Genomic DNA, 25,751 nt, shown 5'->3' with positions numbered 1-25,751 from the left:
CATTATTATAGAACATGCTACATTATAACAGTTCATTATTATAGAACATGCTACATTATAACATTATAACAGTTCATTATTATAGAACATGCTACATTATAACAGTTCATTATTATAGAACATGCTACATTATAACAGTTCATTATTATAGAACATGCTACATTATAACATAACAGTTCATTATCATAGAACATGCTACATTATAACAGTTCATTATTATAGAACATGCTACATTATAACATTATAACAGTTCATTATTATAGAACATGCTACATTATAACATAATAGTTCATTATTATAGAACATGATACATTATAACATTATAACAGTTCATTATTATAGAACATGCTACATTATAACAGTTCATTATTATAGAATATGCTACATTATAACATTATAACAGTTCATTATTATAGAACATGCTACATTATAACAGTTCATTATTATAGAACATGCTACATTATAACATTATAACAGTTCATTATTATAGAACATGCTACATTATAACATTATAACAGTTCATTATTATAGAACATGCTACATTATAACATTATAACAGTTCATTATTATAGAACATGCTACATTATAACATTATAACAGTTCATTATTATAGAACATGCTACATTATAACATTATAACAGTTCATTATTATAGAACATGCTACATTATAACATTATAATAGTTCATTATTATAGAACATGCTACATTATAACATTATAACAGTTCATTATTATAGAACATGCTACATTATAACATTATAACAGTTCATTATTATAGAACATGCTACATTATAACAGTTCATTATTATAGAACATGCTACATTATAACAGTTCATTATTATAGAACATGCTACATTATAACATTATAACAGTTCATTATTATAGAACATGCTACATTATAACAGTTCATTATTATAGAATATGCTACATTATAACATTATAACAGTTCATTATTATAGAACATGCTACATTATAACAGTTCATTATCATAGAACATGCTACATTATAACAGTTCATTATAATAGAACATGCTACATTATAACATTATAACAGTTCATTATTATAGAACATGCTACATTATAACAGTTCATTATTATAGAACATGCTACATTATAACAGTTCATTATTATAGAACATGCTACATTATAACAGTTCATTATTATAGAACATGCTACATTATAACATTATAATAGTTCATTATTATAGAACATGATACATTATAACATTATAACAGTTCATTATTATAGAACATGCTACATTATAACATTATAACAGTTCATTATTATAGAACATGCTACATTATAACATTATAATAGTTCATTATTATAGAACATGATACATTATAACAGTTCATTATTATAGAACATGCTACATTATAACAGTTCATTATTATAGAACATGCTACATTATAACAGTTCATTATTATAGAACATGCTACATTATAACATTAATAGTTCATTATTATAGAACATGATACATTATAACATTATAACAGTTCATTATTATAGAACATGCTACATTATAACATTATAACAGTTCATTATTATAGAACATGCTACATTATAACAGTTCATTATTATAGAACATGCTACATTATAACAGTTCATTATTATAGAACATGCTACATTATAACATAACAGTTCATTATTATAGAACATGCTACATTATAACAGTTCATTATTATAGAACATGCTACATTATAACATTATAACAGTTCATTATTATAGAACATGCTACATTATAACAGTTCATTATTATAGAACATGCTACATTATAACAGTTCATTATTATAGAACATGCTACATTATAACAGTTCATTATTATAGAACATGCTACATTATAACATTATTACAGTTCCTGTTTCAGCCACTATTTTTCCCCACTCTAATTCAGTTTGGTAATTTATGAGAATTTGTCTCATTTTTGAGACAATTACTGGGGGGGAAAAAAATCTTATTATTATTTTTTTTGCTCACAAAACAGGCCATTTACTAAAGACAGAAACCAAACATTTGCAAATGTTTAAATCCTTATTTCAGATAAAGGGTATTATTCAACTGATCTGAATAGTGTAACCTAGCCTACATGGTGTTTCTGTGGTTCGGTGTCTATAGCACCTGTGGTGGGTCTCCCAGAGCAGGGCTGGGATTAGGTCTAGAGCCGCTGTATCACCGCATAGTTCCGGTCCCCTCGCACCTCCAGGACAGACCTGTGATACAGGGTGAGAGATGGAGTTTGGCCCCGTGTACAGTGTGTGTCTGTGTGTGTGTGTGTGTGTGTGTGTGTGTGTGTATATATAAGGTGTTTGTGTCTCTACGGCCCTGCGGTCGTCGTGGTAACTCATCATTAGGTGATTAATAGTAGCCGTGGCGACTGCTGGGCTGTAATCAACCCTGTTGTTTGTGTTGAAGCTGAAAACAAGAGCAGCTGCCCTGTCCGTTGGTGTACAACAAACACACACACTGCGTACACTCACACACAGTCACACACACACACACACACTCCAGATAACAAGCTGCGGTCGTGTTGAGGAGGAAGAGTCGTGCTCTTGTCAACCATGTCACTGTATTCTGTCAAAAGCCACTCCTCTCATCCTCTGGTTTCTCTCGTTCATCTTTCCTGTAAACGCTATGCATGAACTATTTCTAGGTGATCTCAGGGGGACTGTAATAAGAACTATTTCTAGGTGATCTCAGGGGGACTGTAATAAGAACTATTTCTAGGTGATCTCAGGGGGACTGTAATAAGAACTATTTCTAGGTGATCTCAGGGGGACTGTAATAAGAACTATTTCTAGGTGATCTCAGGGGGACTGTAATAAGAACTATTTCTAGGTGATCTCAGGGGGACTGTAATAAGAACTATTTCTAGGTGATCTCAGGGGGACTGTAATAAGAACTATTTCTAGGTGATCTCAGGGGGACTGTAATAAGAACTATTTCTAGGTGATCTCAAGGGGACTGTAATAAGAACTATTTCTAGGTGATCTCTAGTGGTAAAAAGCAAACAGGGGCCAGTAAGAGAACTACCTCTATGTAGTCTGTGTGTGTGTGTTAGTGCATTGCAGGCATACTGTTATTAGGGTTCTGTGCTGTATGGCTGGGTCTGAAATGGTCCTCTATTCTATATAGCGAGTAGAGCAGGTCTATGTGTCCCCTCATACCTGTGGAACACCTGTAGTAGGAAGGCTGAATGATGATGTTGACGAGAATCTTAGCTGTAGCAGTCAGCCATGTTAGCCTGAATCACAGGTTTTCTCACTACCATAACAGTACTAGGCAGGTTAAATCATAGCTTGAGTCCCAATTACCACACTAATCCCTTTAAAGTGCAGTAATCTATGGGCCTGGGTCAAAAAGTAGTGCACTATATAGGGAATGGAGGGGAGGGGGTGCCATTTGGGACATAAGTATTTTTCTATACTTGTTCACAGCAGTGGATTGGTCAGCCCGTGTTCTCTCCTCTACAGCTGTCGTTTCACATTAAAGCTAGAATCCTTTAAAGACATGTTCCACAACATGGCCGACTACTAAGTATTTTTTTTAAACCTCCCGCTTTGGGCTGGATGTGTCAGTGTAGTTCATACTTTTATTGTTATATATATATATATATATATATATACTAGTGGACTTGGCTATTTTAGCCACACCTGTACATTAAACCATGTCATATATATATGTGTGTATATATATATGTGTGTTTAATGTACGGGTGAATACAGTGACATGGTTTAATGTACAGGTGTGGCTGAAATAGCCAAGTCCACTAATTTGACTTGGCTATGTGGACACCCCTTCAAATTAGTGGATTTGGCTATTTCAGCAACACCCGTTGCTTACAATATCCATAGACAAACATTGGCAGTAGAATGGCCTTAGTGAAGAGCTCAGTGACTTTCAACGTGGAACCAACCGTTATAGGATGCCACCTTTCTAACAAGTCCGTTCGGCAATTGTTTGCCCTGTTAGAGCTGCCTCGGTTAACTGTTAAGTGCTGTTAATGTGAAGTGGAAACGTCTTGGAGCAACAACGGCTCAGCCACAAAGTGGTAGGCCACACAAGCTCAGAGAACGGGACCGCCGAGTGTTGAAGCGCGGAAATTCATCTGTCCTCGGTTGCAACACTCACTACCGTGTTCCAAACTGCCTCTGGAAGCAACGTCAGCACAATAACTGTTTGTCGGGAGCTTCATGAAATGGGTTTCCATGGCCAAGCAGCCGCTCACAAGCCTAACATTACCATGCAATGCCAAGCGTCAGCTGGAGTGGTGTAAATCTCGGGAGGAGAAGGGAGGGCCAGAAAAGTTATGTTTGGGAAAGATGTGGTGAAATGATAAAACAGGATGATAACAGTGCCTATGTTATGTGTGGTGAGTGAGGCGCTATACAAATTCGACAGTCACAAGACGGGAACTTCAAAGAGCCTTATGGGACGTCAAGGGAATTGTAGCCAAGTGTACAGATGGGTTAAATGGAAACTGAAATCTGGACACTGACTGTAGGCATATAAGCTCTATCTGCATTTTTGAATGCGCAGTTAGGGACCGTTTGTGGAGTTGTCATCTTTATCAGCATCATTAAAGCTGATTAGTATTTCAACCACAAAATATGGATCTTATCAAACACATTGGGTCATTTTCACAGCTTTCTATTTCCTCATAACCGGTCAAACTGATGTCATTTGGAAATTTTGCACAGATTTTTTGCATTTTCTCCCCGGTCCCTAAACGTCTTTGCTTCACGAAAGAAGCAGAGATGACAGAGAACCTTACCAATGTCAACTAGATTGAAGCATTCATTCTATAATTCATGACATTATTCTGGTGAACAAGAGTTTATTTAGTCTTCTAATTTAACATATAATGACAGAATAGAACAGAACATGTGATATAGTCTGCAATTTTCCGGGACCGCTTTTGGCTCGTGAGCACTACTTTCAGAACTACTGGCTAAAAAGTATACATAAGTACAGGACAATCCCTTTAATTGAAACCATAACAAAGCAGAACCCCACCCCTGTTTTGGTAAACAGCTGAGGGATGGGCCTGGAGAAATGTAACCGCTCTCTAATTCATAGTGTTTAACCTTTATTTAACTAGGGCAAATCCGTTAAGAACAAATTCTTATTTACAATGACGGCCTACCGGGGAACAGTGGGTTAACTGCCTTGTTCAGGGGCAGAACGACAGATTTTGACCTTGTCAGCTCGGGGATTCGATCCAGCAACCTTTCGGTTACTGGCCCAACGGTAGCCTAGTGGTAGGCAGAGCTATGGATGACTGACCATTCATGATATCAACATTAGAGTTTTAGCAATTGTTTTGAGGACATACTATGTCAACATTTACATTGTTTACAAACACTAGAGTTAAACAAGCTTATATTGGGTTCTGATGGGGTACGACAGTTGAACTAAGCTCACAAGGCATTTACAAATTATATTCTTCAAAGAACCAATGAGAATGTATCATTCATGTAGTCCAAAAATGGATGTAGCAATTAAGCATTCTAGATTCAAAGACATGCTCCGGAACCTTTAGCAACTAGCATTTTTGTATTTATTTAATTTGTTTACTCCCGCTTTGGATGAGTCATTATGTAGTACATCATCTATGAGCAGAATTACTGTTTTACCTCAACTAGCCCAGAAATCCCTAGTTTGAAAGTGACTTTCTGGAAGCATTTTCCCACACGTGGGCCAGCACCATAGCAATTTACAGTTTCTGCCAATGCGCTGCAGCCCCTTGCCATTTGAGTAACCGCTAGCAAGATGCGCACACAGCCGAGTGAGCAATGTCGCGGTGCACATATGTGACATAATACGTAATTGTAGGGGACTACTTTAGGCTTGTGAAGGCAAATTTTAGAACTAGTGACAAAAAATTATATAAAAGTACCGGAGAATCCCTTACATGGGATTAGACATGACTAGGAGACAGCAGCAGATTAGCAACGCGACGTGACTAGGAGACAGCAGCAGATTAGCAACGCGACATGACTAGGAGACAGCAGCAGATTAGCAATGCGACATGACTAGGAGACAGCAGCAGATTAGCAACGCGACATGACTAGGAGACAGCAGCAGATTAGCAACGCGACGTGACTAGGGGACGTTTACATTTTACATTTTAGTAATTTAGCAGACGCTCTTATCCAGAGCGATTTACAGTAGTGAATGCATACATTTCATAAATGTTTTACATACTGGTCCCCGTGGGAATCGAACCCACAACCCTGGCGTTGCAAACACCATGCTCTACCAACTGAGCCACACGGGACCAGTACGAGACAGCAGCAGATTAGCAACGCGACATGACTAGGAGACAGCAGATTAGCAACGCGACATGACTAGGAGACAGCAGCAGATTAGCAACGCGACATGACTAGGAGACAGCAGCAGATTAGCAACGCGACTAGGAGACAGCAGCAGATTAGCAACGCGACATGACTAAGAGACCGCAGCAGATTAGCAACGCGACATGACTAGAAGACAGCAGCAGATTAGCAACGCGACGTGACTAGGAGACAGCAGCAGATTAGCAACGCGACGTGACTAGGAGACAGCAGCAGATTAGCAACGCGACATGACAAGGAGACAGCAGCAGATTAGCAACGCGACTAGGAGACAGCAGCAGATTAGCAACGCGACATGACTAAGAGACCGCAGCAGATTAGCAACGCGACATGACTAGGAGACAGCAGCAGATTAGCAACGCGACGTGACTAGGAGACAGCAGCAGATTAGCAACGCGACGTGACTAGGAGACAGCAGCAGATTAGCAACGCGACTAGGAGACAGCAGCAGATTAGCAACGCGACTAGGAGACAGCAGCAGATTAGCAACGCGACGTGACTAGGAGACGTTTACATTTGACATTTTAGTCATTTAGCAGACGCTCTTATCCAGAGCGATTTACAGTAGGGAATGCATACATTTCATACATTTTTTACGTACTGGTCCCCCGTGGGAATCGAACCCACAACCCTGGCGTTGCAAACCCCATGCTCTACCAACTGAGCCACACGGGACCAGTACGAGACAGCAGCAGATTATCAACATGACTAGGAGACAGCAGCAGATTAGCAACATGACTAGGAGACAGCAGCAGATTATCAACATGACTAGGAGACAGCAGCAGATTAGCAACGCGACGTGACTAGGAGACAGCAGCAGATTATCAACATGACTAGGAGACAGCAGCAGATTAGCAACGCGACGTGACTAGGAGACAGCAGCAGATTATCAACATGACTAGGAGACAGCAGCAGATTAGCAACGCGACGTGACTAGGAGACAGCAGCAGATTAGCAACGCGACATGACTAGGAGACAGCAGCAGTAGTCAGCCCAGACAGAGACTAGACACATACCTAACCAAATAGACTGCAGGCATGGCTAGAGACAAACTGAGCCAGTCTCAGCACTAGACCTTGTTTCAAATACTATTTGAAGTCGTTTCGAATAGACTACTTAAGCTGTGCTTGATTGAGCTTGTCTGGCACGATGGATCCAATAGATTTCAAAAAGTGTCTAAACCCAGGTCTGCTCTGCTCAGCAGCCCAGCAGAGGCCTCTAGACTGTGGGCTCTGTAGCAGCCCCCCCACCCCTCCTCTGGTACTTGTCTGTCAGGGAAGAGCCCAGCAGTATGCTGCACAAAGAAAGCCTGTGTGTTCCAAATGGCGCCCTACTCCCTATATAGTGCACTACTTTTGACCAGAGGCCAGCTCATGACAGAAAGGTGATCTTGTCATGTTGAATTATTACCCTGTCCATTATTAATGGTCCTTTTTCCTGTCTGTCTTCCCTCTTCTTTCTTCACAGCTTTTCTGGAACACTGGGGTTGTTGGTGTGGCTGAATTTTCCCTGGATTTGATTGGTCAATTCAGAAGACTGAAGCCCAGGCTGACAGTCTACCTTTCACGGAGGCCCAGCCGTGAGAGGACTGAGGAAGGCACGTGGCGAATCATGACCGCGGACAAAGACAAGCCAGACAGGGAGAAGGACAGGGACAGAGACCGAGACAGGGAGAGGGACAGAGAGAGGGACAGAGACCGGGACAAGAGGGACAAAGCGTCCAGGGAGAGCGAGAGCTCTCGACCGCGCCGCAGCTGCACGCTGGAGGGCGGAGCTAAGAACTACGCCGAGAGCGAGGACGAGGATAACGAGAACGGCGGAGGGGCTGGAGGAGTAGGCGGGGTCAACATGGGGATGGGGGAGGAGTCAGGGAAGAAGGGAAAGAAGAAGATGATCAAGAAGAAGTCGAGGTATGAACGGATGGAAAACGGAGAGATCACTTCCTTCATTACTGAAGACGACGTTGTTTACAGACCTGGCGGTAAGTCCAATTCATTATCTCTTCATTTGTTTGGCAACAGATTCATCATGTAGTGTTTGCTTTTCTCCTGAAAGAATCCTCAGTCCAAGAGATACAGCTTAGGCCTGTAGACAAGTACGACACTACATTGAACAATACAACTTTATGGTTCAATGCGAATTGGAAATATGTATTTTTTTGCCATACATTGCTTTTATTTTCCATTTGTCTAATTGGTAGCAGACAAGTTTGAGACACATTCCTCAAATCATAATTCCAGAAACAGAAATATGACATTATTTACTCTTTGAATGGTAGGTCCCCGTCCGTCCCCGTCCCCCCCGCGCCCCTTTTAAAATAGCAAACTAGAGAATTCTACTCTTTAATATCTTTGTTTTCTGATACTTTCTAATACTAAAAGAATTATTATTATACCCAGAGTTGGGCTTAGGATCAATGAGTTAGTTAGCTAACTTTTATTAACAAACAGAAATTACTATTGATTATCTGGTTGGTTAGCTAAGCTAAGATGTGTTTTTGGGTGTTTGGTCAATCAGACTATTTCAAGATTATCTTAAAAAAAAAAGTAACAAAAAAAAAGTTATTTCCTAATATTTAGTCAAGTTAGCTGTAGCTGGCTAAGTCATTGATCTTATTTTGTAGTATACCTATGTGTTTTGACCCAGTTTGCTTTGTGATGTTTCCACAGTGGAATGAACAGTTTACCAGTTTGCCACACTGATTAGCTTGTAGGTCTACTGGTTTTGGTCTTCAAATATAACCATATTTTCACTGGAATCGGAATACCTCTGTAGGCTATGCAACAGGACAATAGCATGTAGGCTAATTTCGATCTATCAGTTTGATAAGTCTGGCTCAGTTGCCTTTAATGTTTTAGTCATTAAATAAAAATAAATTATGATTCAATCAATGACTTAATCAAAGCATAGAAATGTGATAATGATATAGCCATATGTATTATATATGTATTATTATATATATTATATATGGATATTTGACTGGAAGTATTGTTTTTATGTTGTTGTTGTTGCTAGGTAGCGTTAGCTTTCTCTAGTTGGCTGTACCTGGAAGATGTTATATATGGATATTTGACTGGAAGTTGTAGCTGCTCCAAAACTCCAGTAGTTTCCATCCTGTTGCTTTGTTCTCCATCTTCATTTTAAATAGTGAGACAACGTGTTTCCACCACTTTTATTTCCATGTCTGATCAAAACTCATTTTCCCATTACTCTCTAGTCTCTCCATGTCTGATCAAAACTCATTTTCCCATGACTCTCTCTAGTCTCCATGTCTGATCAAAACTCATTTTCCCATGACTCTCTCTCATCTCTCTGCAGCAGACGTGTAGTGAGCAATAGGTTTGGAACATAAAATCGCAATATATATTGTATCAGCTCTCATGTATGGTGATAATGTCATATTGGGAGGTTCCCAGTCATCTAGATTAGGATATTAAGCATTTCATATTGATCCAGAGTGCCGCCGCTGTCTAAGGCACTACATCTCAGTGCTAGACGCGGCACTACAGACACCCTGGTTCGATTCCAGGATGTATTACAACCGGCTGTGATTGGGTGTCCTGTAAGGTGGCGCACAATTGGCCCAGTGTCGTCCTGGTTTGGTCGGGGGTAGGCTGTCATTGTAAATAAGAATTTGCTCTTAACTGACTTGCCTAGTTAAATAAAGGTTAAATGTCAAATAAAATTTGCCTGTTCTGTTGTATGGGATAGTATTTTTTCCAATAACGATATTGAGTGGTTCTGTGGTATAATATCCTTAGAGGGAGACTAAGTAGGAAAAGTCTCAAATACCATCCTATTCCTTATGTAATGCATTACCTGACCAGTGCCCTGGTCAAAAGTTGTCCACTATATAGGGAACAGGGTGCTATTTGACACACAGTCATAACCTTTTCCCCGGCAGTAAACACGACCTCTTCTTCACCTGCTGTTTCTAACTTGATTGGACACCAAACGGAGGGGGGAAATGTCCAGACTCTGCTTTCTATCTGTACTGAGGGAGGGAGGGAGGGAGGGAGTGAGAGAGGGAGGGAGGGAGGAAATGTCCAGACTCTGCTCTCTATCTGTACGGAAGGGAGGGAGGGAGGGAGTGAGAGAGGGAGGGAGGGAGGAAATGTCCAGACTCTGCTCTCTATCTGTACGGAGGGAGGGACATAGGGAGGGAGGGAGGGAGGAAATGTCCAGACTCTGCTCTCTATCTGTACTGAGGGAGGGAGGGACATAGGGAGGGAGAGAGGGAGGGAGGGAGGAAATGTCCAGACTCTGCTCTCTATCTGTACGGAGGGGAGGGAGGGAGGGAGAGAGAGGGAGGGAGGGAGGGAGGAAATGTCCAGACTCTGCTCTCTATCTGTACGGAGGGAGGGAGGGAGGGAGGGAGAGAGAGGGAGGGAGGGAGGGAGGGAGGAAATGTCCAGACTGCTCTCTATCTGTACTGAGGGAGGGAGGGAGGGAGGGAGGGAGGGAGGGAGGGAGGGAGAGAGGGACGGAGGGGGGAAATGTCCAGACTCTGCTCTCTATCTGTACGGAGGGAGGGAGGGAGGGAGTGAGAGAGGGAGGGAGGGAGGAAATGTCCAGACTCTGCTCTCTATCTGTACTGAGGGGAGGGAGGGACATAGGGAGGGAGGGAGGGAGAGAGGGAGAGAGGGAGGAAATGTCCAGACTCTGCTCTCTATCTGTACTGAGGGAGGGAGGGACATAGGGAGGGAGAGAGGGAGAGAGGGAGGGAGGGAGGAAATGTCCAGACTCTGCTCTCTATCTGTACGGAGGGGAGGGAGGGAGGGAGAGAGAGGGAGGGAGGGAGGGAGGAAATGTCCAGACTGCTCTCTATCTGTACTGAGGGAGGGAGGGAGGGAGGGAGAGAGGGACGGAGGGGGGAAATGTCCAGACTCTGCTCTCTATCTGGACAGAGGGAGGGAGGAAATGTCCAGACTCTGCTCTCTATCTGTACTTAGGGAGGGAGGGAGGAAATGTCCAGACTCTGCTCTCTATCTGTACTGAGGGAGGGAGGGAGAGGGGGAGAGAGGGAGGGAGGAAATGTCCAGACTCTGCTCTCTATCTGTACTGAGGGAGGGAGGGAGGAAATGTCCAGACTCTGCTCTCTATCTGTACTGAGGAGGGAGGGAGGGAGGGACGGAGGGAGGGGGGGAAATGTCCAGACTCTGCTCTCTGTCTGTACTGTGGGAGGGAGGGAGAGCGAGATCCTGCTCTGCAGCAGTTTCCTCTCTGTTACAGCAGGATCTGGCTGGCTCAGCTAGTCTGCACCCGTCATCAATGGCATGTCTTTCATTTATCTAGCAGGAAGGTTAAGGTCAAGAAGCTAACGCTTCACTGTGGTCGCTGCCATGCTTAGTTATTTAATATGAACACATACATTATTACAGCCAATGTGTTATTATTCCCCTTTTAAGAGATGTAACGTGGCTGTCGAACAGCCACCCCTGGGTAATAATCTTGTTCACGCCATTATCTTTCTGTTAGTATCAGTAAGACCTTGAAAAAGCCATTGGTGTGTCCGCCAGAGAGAAGCCTTGTTCCTCACAGGGACTCCATTCAACCTTAAAACATTCACGCACACGACATTGAACCTTAAAACATACACACACACACACACGACAGGGACTCCATTGAACCTTTTCTTTCTCTGCATTTAATGTTGAATAGAGAAAGATGGGGAGAGGCTGGGGGAGAGGCTGGGGGAGAGGCTGGGGGAGAGGCTGGGGGAGAGGCTGGGGGAGAGGCTGAGGGAGAGGCTGGGGGAGAGGCTGAGGGAGAGACTGAGGGAGAGGCTGGGGGAGAGGCTGAGGGAGAGACTGAGGGAGAGGCTGGGGGAGAGGCTGAGGGAGAGACTGAGGGAGAGGCTGGGGGAGAGGCTGGGGGAGAGGCTGAGGGAGAGGCTGAGGGAGAGGCTGGGGGAGAGGCTGAGGGAGAGGCTGCAGCAGTTTCTCTGAGGGAGAGACTGAGGGAGCAGAGAGGGGGGAGCGACACACAGAGAGAGAGAGAGGGAGCGACAGAGAGAGAGAGAGAGAGGGAGCGACAGAGAGAGAGCAAAGCTCAGCTCAATGCTGCTTTGTCTCCTGTTCAACCGTGCAGACAGTCAGTCACTTCAATGAAACATTCACAAGACAAAAACAAGGTCCCAGGTTTTCTTTCTTTCTGCCAGAGAGAATATGTGTATATTCCAAGACGGTGAACATAAACCAGCAGCAGTTCTGTTAAGATATTTATGTTTCCTGCTTTGAAACCATCTCCTCCAATTAGTATTCTAGTGAACCGTGTCAGGTCTGATGTCCTACACACACACACACACACACACACACACATGTTTGTTTTACTATCATTGTGGGGACCAAACAATTGATTCCCATTCAAAATCCTATTTTCTCTAACCTTAAAAGTGGAACTGACAGCATTTTAGCAACATGAAATCTTATTCAAATGTGTTTTATATTAGAGGTTGACCAATTAATTAGTGCCCAACTGGACTGTGTGTTTACAGGCAGTAGGTCCTGCCATCATTCACTATGAACTGGACTGTGTGTTTATAGACAGTAGGTCCTGTCATCATTCACTATGAACTGGACTGTGTGTTTATAGACAGTAGGACCTGCCATCATTCACTATGAACTGGACTGTGTGTTTACAGCAATAAGACCTGCTTTACTGTCATCATTCACTATGAACTGGACTGTGTGTTTACAGGCAGTAGGACCTGCCATCATTCACTATGAACTGGACTGTGTTTACAAACAGTAGGACCTGCCATCATTCACTATGAACTGGACTGTGTGTTTACAGGCAGTAGGACCTGTCATCATTCACTATGAACTGGACTGTGTGTTTACAGGCAGTAGGACCTGTCATCATTCACTATGAACTGGACTGTGTGTTTACAGGCAGTAGGACCTGTCATCATTCACTATGAACTGGACTGTGTGTTTACAGGCAGTAGGACCTGTCATCATTCACTATGAACTGGACTGTGTGTTTACAGGCAGTAGGACCTGCCATCATTCACTATGAACTGGACTGTGTGTTTATAGACAGTAGGACCTGCCATCATTCACTATGAACTGGACTGTGTGTTTACAGGCAGTAGGGCCTGTCATCATTCACTATGAACTGGACAGTGTGTTTACAGGCAGTAGGTCCTGCTATCATTCACTATGAACTGGACTGTGTGTTTACAGCAATAAGTCCTGCTTTACTGTCATCATTCACTATGAACTGGACTGTGTGTTTACAGGCAGTAGGACCTGCCATCATTCACTATGAACTGGACTGTGTGTTTACAGCAGTAGGACCTGCCATCATTCACTATGAACTGGACTGTGTTTACAAACAGTAGGACCTGCCATCATTCACTATGAACTGGACTGTGTGTTTACAGGCAGTAGGACCTGTCATCATTCACTATGAACTGGACTGTGTGTTTACAGGCAGTAGGACCTGTCATCATTCACTATGAACTGGACTGTGTGTTTACAGGCAGTAGGACCTGTCATCATTCACTATGAACTGGACTGTGTGTTTACAGTAGGACCTGTCATCATTCACTATGAACTGGACTGTGTGTTTACAGGCAGTAGGACCTGTCATCATTCACTATGAACTGGACTGTGTGTTTACAGTAGGACCTGTCATCATTCACTATGAACTGGACTGTGTGTTTACAGGCAGTAGGACCTGTCATCATTCACTATGAACTGGACTGTGTGTTTACAGCAATAAGTCCTGCTTTACTGTCATCATTCACTATGAACTGGACTGTGTGTTTACAGGCAGTAGGACCTGCCATCATTCACTATGAACTGGACTGTGTGTTTACAGCAGTAGGACCTGCCATCATTCACTATGAACTGGACTGTGTTTACAAACAGTAGGACCTGCCATCATTCACTATGAACTGGACTGTGTGTTTACAGGCAGTAGGACCTGTCATCATTCACTATGAACTGGACTGTGTGTTTACAGGCAGTAGGACCTGTCATCATTCACTATGAACTGGACTGTGTGTTTACAGGCAGTAGGACCTGTCATCATTCACTATGAACTGGACTGTGTGTTTACAGGCAGTAGGACCTGTCATCATTCACTATGAACTGGACTGTGTGTTTACAGTAGGACCTGTCATCATTCACTATGAACTGGACTGTGTGTTTACAGGCAGTAGGACCTGTCATCATTCACTATGAACTGGACTGTGTGTTTACAGTAGGACCTGTCATCATTCACTATGAACTGGACTGTGTGTTTACAGGCAGTAGGACCTGTCATCATTCACTATGAACTGGACTGTGTGTTTACAGGCAGTAGGGCCTGTCATCATTCACTATGAACTGGACTGTGTGTTTATAGACAGTAGGTCCTGCCATCATTCACTATGAACTGGACTGTGTGTTTACAGGCAGTAGGACCTGTCATCATTCACTATGAACTGGACTGTGTGTTTATAGACAGTAGGTCCTGCCATCATTCACTATGAACTGGACTGTGTGTTTACAGGCAGTAGGACCTGCCATCATTCACTATGAACTGGACTGTGTGTTTACAGGCAGTAGCACCTGTCATCATTCACTATGAACTGGACTGTGTGTTTACAGTAGGACCTGTCATCATTCACTATGAACTGGACTGTGTGTTTACAGGCAGTAGGACCTGTCATCATTCACTATGAACTGGACTGTGTGTTTACAGACAGTAGGGCCTGTCATCATTCACTATGAACTGGACTGTGTGTTTACAGGCAGTAGGACCTGCCATCATTCACTATGAACTGGACTGTGTGTTTACAGTAGGACCTGTCATCATTCACTATGAACTGGACTGTGTGTTTACAGGCAGTAGGACCTGTCATCATTCACTATGAACTGGACTGTGTGTTTACAGGCAGTAGGACCTGTCATCATTCACTATGAACTGGACTGTGTGTTTACAGTAGGACCTGCCATCATTCACTATGAACTGGACTGTGTGTTTACAGGCAGTAGGACCTGTCATCATTCACTATGAACTGGACTGTGTGTTTACAGGCAGTAGGACCTGTCATCATTCACTATGAACTGGACTGTGTGTTTACAGCAGTAGGACCTGTCATCATTCACTATGAACTGGACTGTGTGTTTACAGGCAGTAGGTCCTGCCATCATTCACTATGAACTGGACTGTGTGTTTACAGCAGTAGGACCTGTCATCATTCACTATGAACTGGACTGTGTGTTTACAGGCAGTAGGACCTGCCATCATTCACTATGAACTGGACTGTGTGTTTACAGGCAGTAGGGCCTGCTATCATTCACTATGAACTGGACTGTGTGTTTACAGGAAGTAGGACCTGTCATCATTCACTATGAACTGGACTGTGTGTTTACAGGCAGTAGGACCTGTCATCCTTCACTATGAACTGGACTGTGTGTTTACAGTAGGACCTGTCATCATTCACTATGAACTGGACTGTGTGTTTACAGTAGGACCTGCCATCATTCACTATGAACTGGACTGTGTGTTTACAGCAGTAGGACCTGTCATCATTCACTATGAACTGGACTGTGTGTTTACAGCAGTAGGACCTGCCATCATTCACTATGAACTGGACTGTGTTTACAAACAGTAGGACCTGTCATCATTCACTATGAACTGGACTGTGTGTTAACAGGCAGTAGGACCTGTCATCATTCACTATGAACTGGACTGTGTGTTTACAGCAATAAGTCCTGCTTTACTGTCATCATTCACTATGAACTGGACTGTGTGTTTACAGCAGTTGGTCCTGCTTTACTGCCATCATTCACTATGAACTGGACTGTGTGTTTACAGCAGTTGGTCCTGCTTTACTGCCATCATTCACTATGAACTGGACTGTGTGTTTACAGCAGTAGGACCTGCCATCATTCACTATGAACTGGACTGTGTTTACAAACAGTAGGACCTGCCATCATTCACTATGAACTGGACTGTGTTTACAAACAGTAGGGCCTGTCATCATTCACTATGAACTGGACTGTGTGTTTACAGCAGTAGGTCCTGCTTTACTGTCATCATTCACTATGAACTGGACTGTGTGTTTACAGCAGTTGGTCCTGCTTTACTGCCATCATTCACTATGAACTGGACTGTGTGTTTCCAGGCAGTAGGACCTGTCATCATTCACTATGAACTGGACTGTGTGTTTACAGACAGTAGGTCCTGCCATCATTCACTATGAACTGGACTGTGTGTTTACAGGCAGTAGGACCTGCCATCATTCACTATGAACTGGACTGTGTGTTTACAGGCAGTAGGACCTGCCATCATTCACTATGAACTGGACTGTGTTTACAAACAGTAGGACCTGTCATCATTCACTATGAACTGGACTGTGTGTTTACAGTAGGACCTGTCATCATTCACTATGAACTGGACTGTGTGTTTACAGTAGGACCTGTCATCATTCACTATGAACTGGACTGTGTGTTTACAGGCAGTAGGACAAAATGCACCTGAATAGATTTCTGTAAATATATCAGTAGCACGGGAGAGCTCTTACATTTGGGGAACTTTAAAGTCCTGTTGATCAAACAACCATGAACATTTCTCCCACAGTTGCCTATGCACATCAACAAGATCAACAACTAATGCTTTAGCCAGAGCCGAGATGAGATTAAAATCTAACAAGGGGAAAATTAGATTAAAATCTTGTTCAGTTTGTTGGCCGTCAGAATTGCACTGATATACAATGGTGAATAGTAGCTTGCTTGTCCTTCTGCAGCTTACCTGCCAATGCATTCTTGTCCACGTTTTGATAACTTGCCTGCCCTCCATATTTGATCGATACCAAATATATATGATTGACAACTAAGAGATATGCTAACTGTGGATCACAGTCGTTCAGCATAGCTAGCTAGCTAAACTATTCACATGTATTTTCTGCCGGCTGCGACAGAGCCTGGACACGAACCCCGGATCTCTAGTGGCACAGCTAGCACTGTGATGCAGTGCCTTAGACCACTGCTCCCCTCGGGAGGCCTGTATATAGCATTTTAACATAATAAAACAAAGGGAGAGAGATATTATTGGTCGAGCCTTTTTTATAATTTTTTTAATGTTATTTATTTAACCTTTTATTTAACTAGGCAAGTCAGTTAAGCGCAAATTCTTATTTACAATGACAGCCTAGGAACAGTGGGTTAGCGACAGATTTTTACCTTGTCAGCTCGGGGATTCGATCTTGCAACCTTTCGGTTACTAGTCCAACGCTCTAACCACTAGGCTACGCTGCCGCCCCCTTGCTGCTATGCTTGCAGATGTGCATAATATGCTAAGACCCCCCCCCCCCCCAGTCAAAAAGTACGGTGCAATCAACATGTATTGTAGTTGGGTAGCCAGCCTAGACTACTGTTCTGATGTAGCTGTAATAGGCCAACGTTTCTCCTGTGTTTTGCTGCAGGTTTCGTTTTTCATTGTGTCATTGTTAAGTTAAAAAAAACAAAGCCAGACATATTAGTAGCCTAGGTAGGACTGTGACATATGTCTAGACGTTCCGTCTGCTGCGCTCTGTAAACGGAAACAAACGAAAGCAGCGCAATTTGAAGTTGAATTCACCGACGCGAGCGCATCAGGCTGTAATTTCATAAAGTAAACGACTCAACTGTTGACTCATTTATACTTGCGTGTGTCCCCATTTTGGCCCGCGGCCCTTGTTTCACACTTGCGCTAGCCTATTAGCCATGTTATGACTGACTTGAGATCATTACACTAGCTAGTTTGATTGTATTGACGTTCCCAGCCTTAGTTACAGTCGGCCATTTTTTGTTCAAAGTATTGAGTGATTGAAACTGCAACAGGTGCATCCTAAAATAGGTGGATAATGTACCAATAATAATGTACCAGGCCAGCTGTAATTTACAACCTGATAGCAATATTTTGGGGAAATGTATTGATGAACTATAGTTATCGTGCATTTAACAACATCCTTCTATTCTGATTATAATTCCTTAGTGGTCGTCATGGAATTTAGAATGTTAAAACCTCTTTATAAAGCTGGTTTTGAAGCATAAACTGGGAAAAAAATATATATTTTTTACTGAACCCTAAACCAAACCCCTAACCCTGAGTGTAAAATAGCCTTTTTCCTTGTGGGGACTTCAAATCTCCACAAGGATAGTAACCCCAGCCACCCCTGGGTAATAATCTCATTCACAGCATTTTCTCTCTGTCAGTATCAGTAAGGTTTTTGAAAAAGCCATCGCTCTCTCTTCACCAGAGAGAAACCATTTCTTCTCAAATTAGTAGTCTAGTGAAACCTGACAGGTCCTACACACACACACACACACACACACACACACACACACAAGACTAACATGAGGGTACATAATGTTCTGTTGAGACCTGATCCTCCCTGTATCTCTGTAGGAACAAAGCTGTGTGGATTAGAGTCGGGGCTGGACTCGCGCACATGCACATTCAAACACACGCCACTGTGCATTTTTCTCTGCAGACATTGAATAACTAAACTTTGGCGTGTGCGTGCGGTGTGTGTGTGTACGGTGTGTGTCTGCGTGCGGTGTGTGTGTGTGTACGGTGTGGGCACGACGGCTAGATGTTATTTGCAGCTTAAGCAGACCAAAACCTGGTCCGGATTATACTTGGTTAAATGTTAAACCTCTTTATACTGGTCTAGTGACCCACAATATGGAAAATAGACCACCCCTGGAGAGGGATTTAAACCAGCCTAGACAGAGAGGAGAGGGTGAAGAAATAAACAGAGAGAGAGAAGAGCAACACAGTGAGAGATGAGGGGATTGGGAGAGAGAGAAGAGCAACACAGTGAGAGATGAGGAGATGAGGGGATTGGGAGAGAGAGAAGAGCAACACAGTGAGAGATGAGGGGATGAGGGGATTGGGGGAGAGAGAGAAGAGCAACACAGTGAGAGATGAGGAGATGAGGGGATTGGGGGAGAGAGAGAAGAGCAACACAGTGAGAGATGAGGGGATGAGGGGATTGGGAGAGAGAGAGAAGAGCAACACAGTGAGAGATGAGGGGATGAGGGGATTGGGGGAGAGAGAGAAGAGCAACACAGTGAGAGATGAGGGGATGAGGGGATTTGGAGAGAGAGAGAAGAGCAACACAGTGAGAGATGAGGGGATGAGGGGATTGGGAGAGAGAGAAGAGCAACACAGTGAGAGATGGGGAGATGAGGGGATTGGGGGAGAGAGAGAACAGCAACACAGTGAGAGATGAGGGGATGAGGGGATTGGGGGAGAGAGAGAAGAGCAACACAGTGAGAGATGAGGGGATTGGGGGAGAGAGAAGAGCAACACAGTGAGAGATGAGGGGGATGAGGGGATTGGGAGAGAGAAGAGAAGAGCAACACAGTGAGAGATGAGGGGATGAGGGGATTGGGAGAGAGAGAGAACAGCAACACAGTGAGAGATGAGGGGATGAGGGGATTGGGAGAGAGAGAGAAGAGCAACACAGTGAGAGATGAGGGGATGAGGGGATTGGGAGAGAGAGAGAACAGCAACACAGTGAGAGATGAGGGGATTGAGAGGGAGAGAATGAGGCAAGGAGAGCGGGGTTTGAGAAGGCTAAAACACCTCTTTAATTGCTTTTGTCACAGATATCCTGACACACACACACACATACACACACACACACACACACACACTAGGGCGATATAACCTAAACATCATCTCTCTATTTTTGTTTTTTCAACATTTATAGGCGATTATTCTAATAATAATATATTTTATTAATATAGATTTTTAAATGTTCTGTAAATCATCTTTTGTACAATTTAAAGGTAAAATACACTGTATTTCAAACTGGCAGCAGTAATCTAATGAATTCAGGGCTTGTGTAATTATACCTCGGCTAAATATGAGCCTTACATAAGACCCACACATAATTTAGTTATTTTTATCAAAATAGTAATTTTTTACAATCACTGATCTGGTGTTTTTTATAGAAAATGAACACCGGTCTCCTAAACAATCTATCAAGCACAAGCCCACGTGCTAGTGAGTAGCCAGATCATCCTTATGTTTCAAATGTAGCCACCTTGGATTGATTTGCTAGCTGACAAGGCAGAACGGTAGAATCGTTACGAACACACCCTGTCTGTTTGAACAGCATGCTAGCCTGTCCACTTTGTTCACATGTTGAAATCAAGTGGCCTACCTTATTTCTCAGAATGATAGCAAGTTGTCAATTCCTTTTAGAGAATTGTGTTTTATGCTTATTGCACATTTGATAAAACACAGACTAGACAGCTTGCATAACATTCTTTCGGCTGAAATGCTGCTAACGGTACACGGTACAGCAATGCCTCTTGCAACAAACTGAGCGTTCATTTTCCAGAATCAACGTTCATTGATGTTCTCTTCGTTTTTTTTTTTACTAGTGTTTGCTATTTGAGTCTCAATGTGTTTCGGTGTCCATATGACCTATTCTATTGTAACAAACCTCAAATAGCGAGTTGAAACCTCTTGTCAGAGAGGATGAAGGGATCTCTCATCTTTGTTGTTGTTAGTGACATGGAGGAGGGGCTTGGTGTGTAAATGGGAAAGTGCACACCGTCAGAGATCTGTAAAAAATGATGAGATGCTCATGTCTCCGTTCCTAACAATGGGAGTCGTTGTGCCAAAGGCTGGAAGGCAGGTGACAAGAATAATTCCAAAGTAAGCCCTGGGTTTATTTTGGACAGATTTTGTTGTGAGTGAAACCTCTCGCTTCGCCTCTTCCTCTCTGACAGCACAGAAGGAGCGAAAGAGACAAGACCAAGACGGCGACATAAGACCAAGGAGCCAGTAAAATGAGACCCAAGGAGCCAGTAAAATGAGACCCAAGGAGCCAGTAAAATGAGACCCAAGGAGCCAGTAAAATGAGACCCAAGGAGCCAGTCAAATGAGACCCAAGGAGCCAGTCAAATGAGGCCCAAGGAGCCAGTAAAATGAGACCCAAGGAGCCAGTCAAATGAGACCAAGGAGCCAGTAAATGCTCATATGAAATACAATAAAAACGGATTCTTGCGATACAGGCATTTGGAATATCGCGCAATAACATACATTTGAATGAATTGGAGATATGGCCCTGCCCTAACAGAGTACGTCCCCATATGGCCCTGCCCTAATACAGAGTACATATGGCCCTGCCCTAACACAGAGTACATATGGCCCAGTCCCAACACAGAGTACATATGGCCCAGTCCTAACACAGAGTACATATGGCCCAGTCCTAATACAGAGTACATATGGCCCAGTCCTAACACAGAGTACATATGGCCCTGCCCTAACACAGAGTACATATGGCCCTGCCCTAACACAGAGTACATATGGCCCAGTCCTAACACAGAGTACATATGGCCCAGTCCTAACACAGAGTACATATGGCCCTGCCCTAACACAGAGTACATATGGCCCTGCCCTAACACAGAGTACATATGGCCCAGTCCTAACACAGAGTACATATGGCCCAGTCCTAACACAGAGTACATATGGCCCAGTCCTAACACAGAGTACATATGGCCCTGCCCTAACACAGAGTACATATGGCCCAGTCCCTACACAGAGTACATATGGCCCTGCCCTAACACAGAGTACATATGGCCCAGTCCTAACACAGAGTACATATGGCCCTGCCCTAATACAGAGTACATATGGCCCAGTCCTAACACAGAGTACATATGGCCCAGTCCTAACACAGAGTACATATGGCCCAGTCCTAACACAGAGTACATATGGCCCAGTCCTAACACAGAGTACATATGGCCCAGTCCTAACACAGAGTACATATGGCCCAGTCCTAACACAGAGTACATATGGCCCAGTCCTAACACAGAGTACATATGGCCCAGTCCTAACACAGAGTACATATGGCCCAGTCCTAACACAGAGTACATATGGCCCAGTCCTAACACAGAGTACATATGGCCCAGTCCTAACACAGAGTACATATGGCCCAGTCCTAACACAGAGTACGTATGGCCCAGTCCTAACACAGAGTACGTATGGCCCAGTCCTAACACAGAGTACATATGGCCCAGTCCTAACACAGAGTACGTCCCCCTGTCTGTCTCGTCTGTCTGCTCAGCCGTTTGATCCCTGAAAGATGGGAGCATCTCTTTCTGCAGTAAGGCAGTAGTATGGATGGAGGGGGGCTGGAGACAAGATGACAAGGAGATGATGGGATACGTGTGGGCGCATGTATTCTCCCGTCTGACGGAAGGGTGGAAAGGGGAGACTATTTGTATGGCAGGCAGCTGGGGAGGACAGGCAGTTATATATATATATATCACACACACACACACACCCCACTGTGCGGCGACCTGTGCGATCGATCAGGGCTTTGAGTAGCTCTTCTCCAGCCAGCCTCCCTGCAGCTCTGAAGGATATTCTCTATACACACTCCAGCTGATATATACACACACACACACACACACACACACACACACACACACACACACACACACACACACATCACCTTTGTCCTCAGTCTTTGCAGGCTAAGCTAACATCTCCACTGTAATAAGGACCCTAGCCCTACTGTTAAAGGCTAAGCTAACATCTCCACTGTAATAAGGAGCCTAGCCCTACTGTTAAAGGCTAAGCTAACATCTCCACTGTAATAAGGACCCTAGCCCTACTGTTAAAGGCTAAGCTAACATCTCCACTGTAATAAGGAGCCCTACTGTTAAAGGCTAAGCTAACATCTCCACTGTAGTAAGGAGCCTAGCCCTACTGTTAAAGGCTAAGCTAACATCTCCACTGTAATAAGGACCCTAGCCCTACTGTTAAAGGCTAAGCTAACTTATCCCCTGTAATAAGGACCCTAGCCCTACTGTTAAAGGCTAAGCTAACATCTCCACTGTAATAAGGAGCCTAGCCCTACAGTTAAAGGCTAAGCTAACATCTCCACTGTAATAAGGACCCTAGCCCTACTGTTAAAGGATAAGCTAACATCTCCATTCTAATAAGGAGCCTAGCCCTACTGTTAAAGGCTAAGCTAACATCTCCACTGCAATAAGGAGCCTAGCCCTACATGCCACAGTGTCTGTCTGCTCAACTAGCTAATGGAAACTACCTGCCTTCCCTCTCTCCTCTCCAACATGGCCGCCTCCTGTGAATAAACGAGACAGTTAATCGTCTTAAGGGAGGCAGGGGAGCGGTGGAAGGTCTTCTTTATATTATGAGGACGTAGGGGTATAACGGTTCGTACAGGGAGCTCAGGTTCGGTCCACACTGTGAACCCAAATGAATACATTAAACAATTATTTACCAAAATGAAACACTAGGGCTATGACTCTTGAATAAATCTGAGCTGAAAAAACAACATTTCAGGCTATTCTGTTAAAACAGCTACAGCCTATCACACGTTGTAATAAAATTCTAATTCTTAATTGGCACATTTTAAACAGTTCTTTAGTGACGCGCTACCGGGAACTAGTTCTGTTTCGATGGCGAGTGGTGGGATCGATATGTTTTTAATTTTATTTAACCTTTTTATTTAACTAGGCAAGTAGGTTGAGAACAAATTCTTATTTATAATGACGGGCCTACCAGGATAAACCAGGATAATTCTCTATTGTTTAAATCTCCACTTTGGTAACATTTAGGCTTCCCGGTAGATTACAACGGTGATGGACAGAGAGAGTATGTCTCCGTTGTTCAACCAGAATAGCCTATGGAGCTGCCAACACCTTAAAACATGTATATTACTGCCGCCGAAGCAAGACGGAAACACACAACAACAACTTGGTCTCCCCTCTGCTCTCAAGCAGCCCTCGGCAGCTGATTCTGACCGGTCGAAAGACACTACAGGAGCGATAGATATGTTTATAGTAGCAGATATGCGCCTGTTCTCCGTAGTCGAGAGGAATAGAGGGTTCTCCCTCTCGCGCCCGTTCAGCAAACAGGTAGTAGTACCCTGCTCTATATAAGGAAGCTGAAGTTGACATGGAAATGACCAATGAACCCTGTGATGGGCTTACTACAGATGGATGGACCTCCAGGACTACAGAGAGGGGCTTACTACAGATGGATAGACCTCCAGCGCTATAGAGAGGGGCTTACTACAGATGGATGGACCTCCAGGGCTATAGAGAGGGGCTTACTACAGATGGATGGACCTCCAGGGCTATAGAGAGGGGCTTACTGCAGATGGATGGACCTCCAGGGCTATAGAGAGGGGCTTACTACAGATGGATGGACCTCCAGGGCTATAGAGAGTGACTTACTACAGATGGATAGACCTCCAGGACTACAGAGAGGGGCTTACTACAGATGGATAGACCTCCAGGGCTACAGAGAGGGGCTTACTACAGATGGATGGACCTCCAGGGCTATAGAGAGGGACTTACTACAGATGGATAGACCTCCAGGACTACAGAGAGGGGATTACTACAGATGGATAGACCTCCAGGGCTACAGAGAGGGGCTTACTACAGATGGATGGACCTCCAGGGCTACAGAGAGGGGCTTACTACAGATGGATGGACCTCCAGGGCTACAGAGAGGGGCTTACTACAGATGGATAGACCTCCAGGGCTACAGAGAGGGGCTTACTACAGATGGATGGACCTCCAGGGCTTCAGAGAGGGGCTTACTACAGATGGATGGACCTCCAGGGCTACAGAGAGGGGCTTACTACAGATGGATGGACCTCCAGGGCTACAGAGAGGGGCTTACTACAGATGGATGGACCTCCAGGGCTTCAGAGAGGGGCTTACTACAGATGGATGGAGCTTCAGGGCTACAGAGAGGGGCTTACTACAGATGGATGGACCTCCAGGGCTACAGAGAGAGGCTTACTACAGATGGATGGACCTCCAGGGCTTCAGAGAGGGGCTTACTACAGATGGATGGACCTCCAGGGCTACAGAGAGGGGCTTACTACAGATGGATGGACCTCCAGGGCTACAGAGAGAGGCTTACTACAGATGGATGGACCTCCAGGGCTACAGAGAAGGGCTTACTACAGATGGATAGACCTCCAGGGCTACAGAGAGGGGCTTACTACAGATGGATGGACCTTCAGGGCTACAGAGAGGGGCTTACTACAGATGGATGGACCTCCAGGGCTACAGAGAGGGGCTTACTACAGATGGATGGACCTTCAGGGCTACAGAGAGGGGCTTACTACAGATGGATGGACCTCCAGGGCTAGAGAGAGCTACTTTAACAGTGACAGCCCCCTCACATTACCCAGGAGTGAGATGCACCCTGTGTTGGGCTTACAGCGATACGTACCGAACCGTCACCTCAAAACAGCGATACGTACCCGAACCGTCACCTCAAAACAGCGATACGTACCGAACCGTCACCTCAAAACAGCGATGCGTACCGAACCCTCACCTCAAAACAGCGATACGTACCGAACCCTCACCTCAAAACAGCGATACGTACCGAACCGTCACCTCAAAACAGCG

The 25,751-nt window shown here is 44.0% G+C and overlaps 1 protein-coding gene and 1 non-coding gene across 2 annotated transcripts in view; one reads left to right on the top strand and one right to left on the bottom strand.

The window, feature by feature from the left end:
• The window catches only part of LOC106566301 (arginine-glutamic acid dipeptide repeats protein-like), a 291,196-nt gene that overhangs the window by 57,296 nt on the left and 208,149 nt on the right, over positions 1–25,751 (top strand). The window contains 1 exon segment of the mRNA XM_045692861.1: positions 7,819–8,332. Coding sequence (XP_045548817.1) covers positions 7,963–8,332 — 370 coding nt within the window. The 5' untranslated portion in view covers positions 7,819–7,962.
• Positions 6,203–6,277, bottom strand: trnaa-ugc (transfer RNA alanine (anticodon UGC)). Its single transcript has one exon. It is a non-coding gene; the product is annotated as a tRNA-Ala (tRNA).

The sequence above is a fragment of the Salmo salar genome, chromosome ssa13 (genome assembly GCF_905237065.1).
Source record: "Salmo salar chromosome ssa13, Ssal_v3.1, whole genome shotgun sequence".
Taxonomy (NCBI): Eukaryota; Metazoa; Chordata; class Actinopteri; order Salmoniformes; family Salmonidae; genus Salmo; species Salmo salar.
This window is presented reverse-complemented; position numbering and strand designations above follow the sequence as displayed.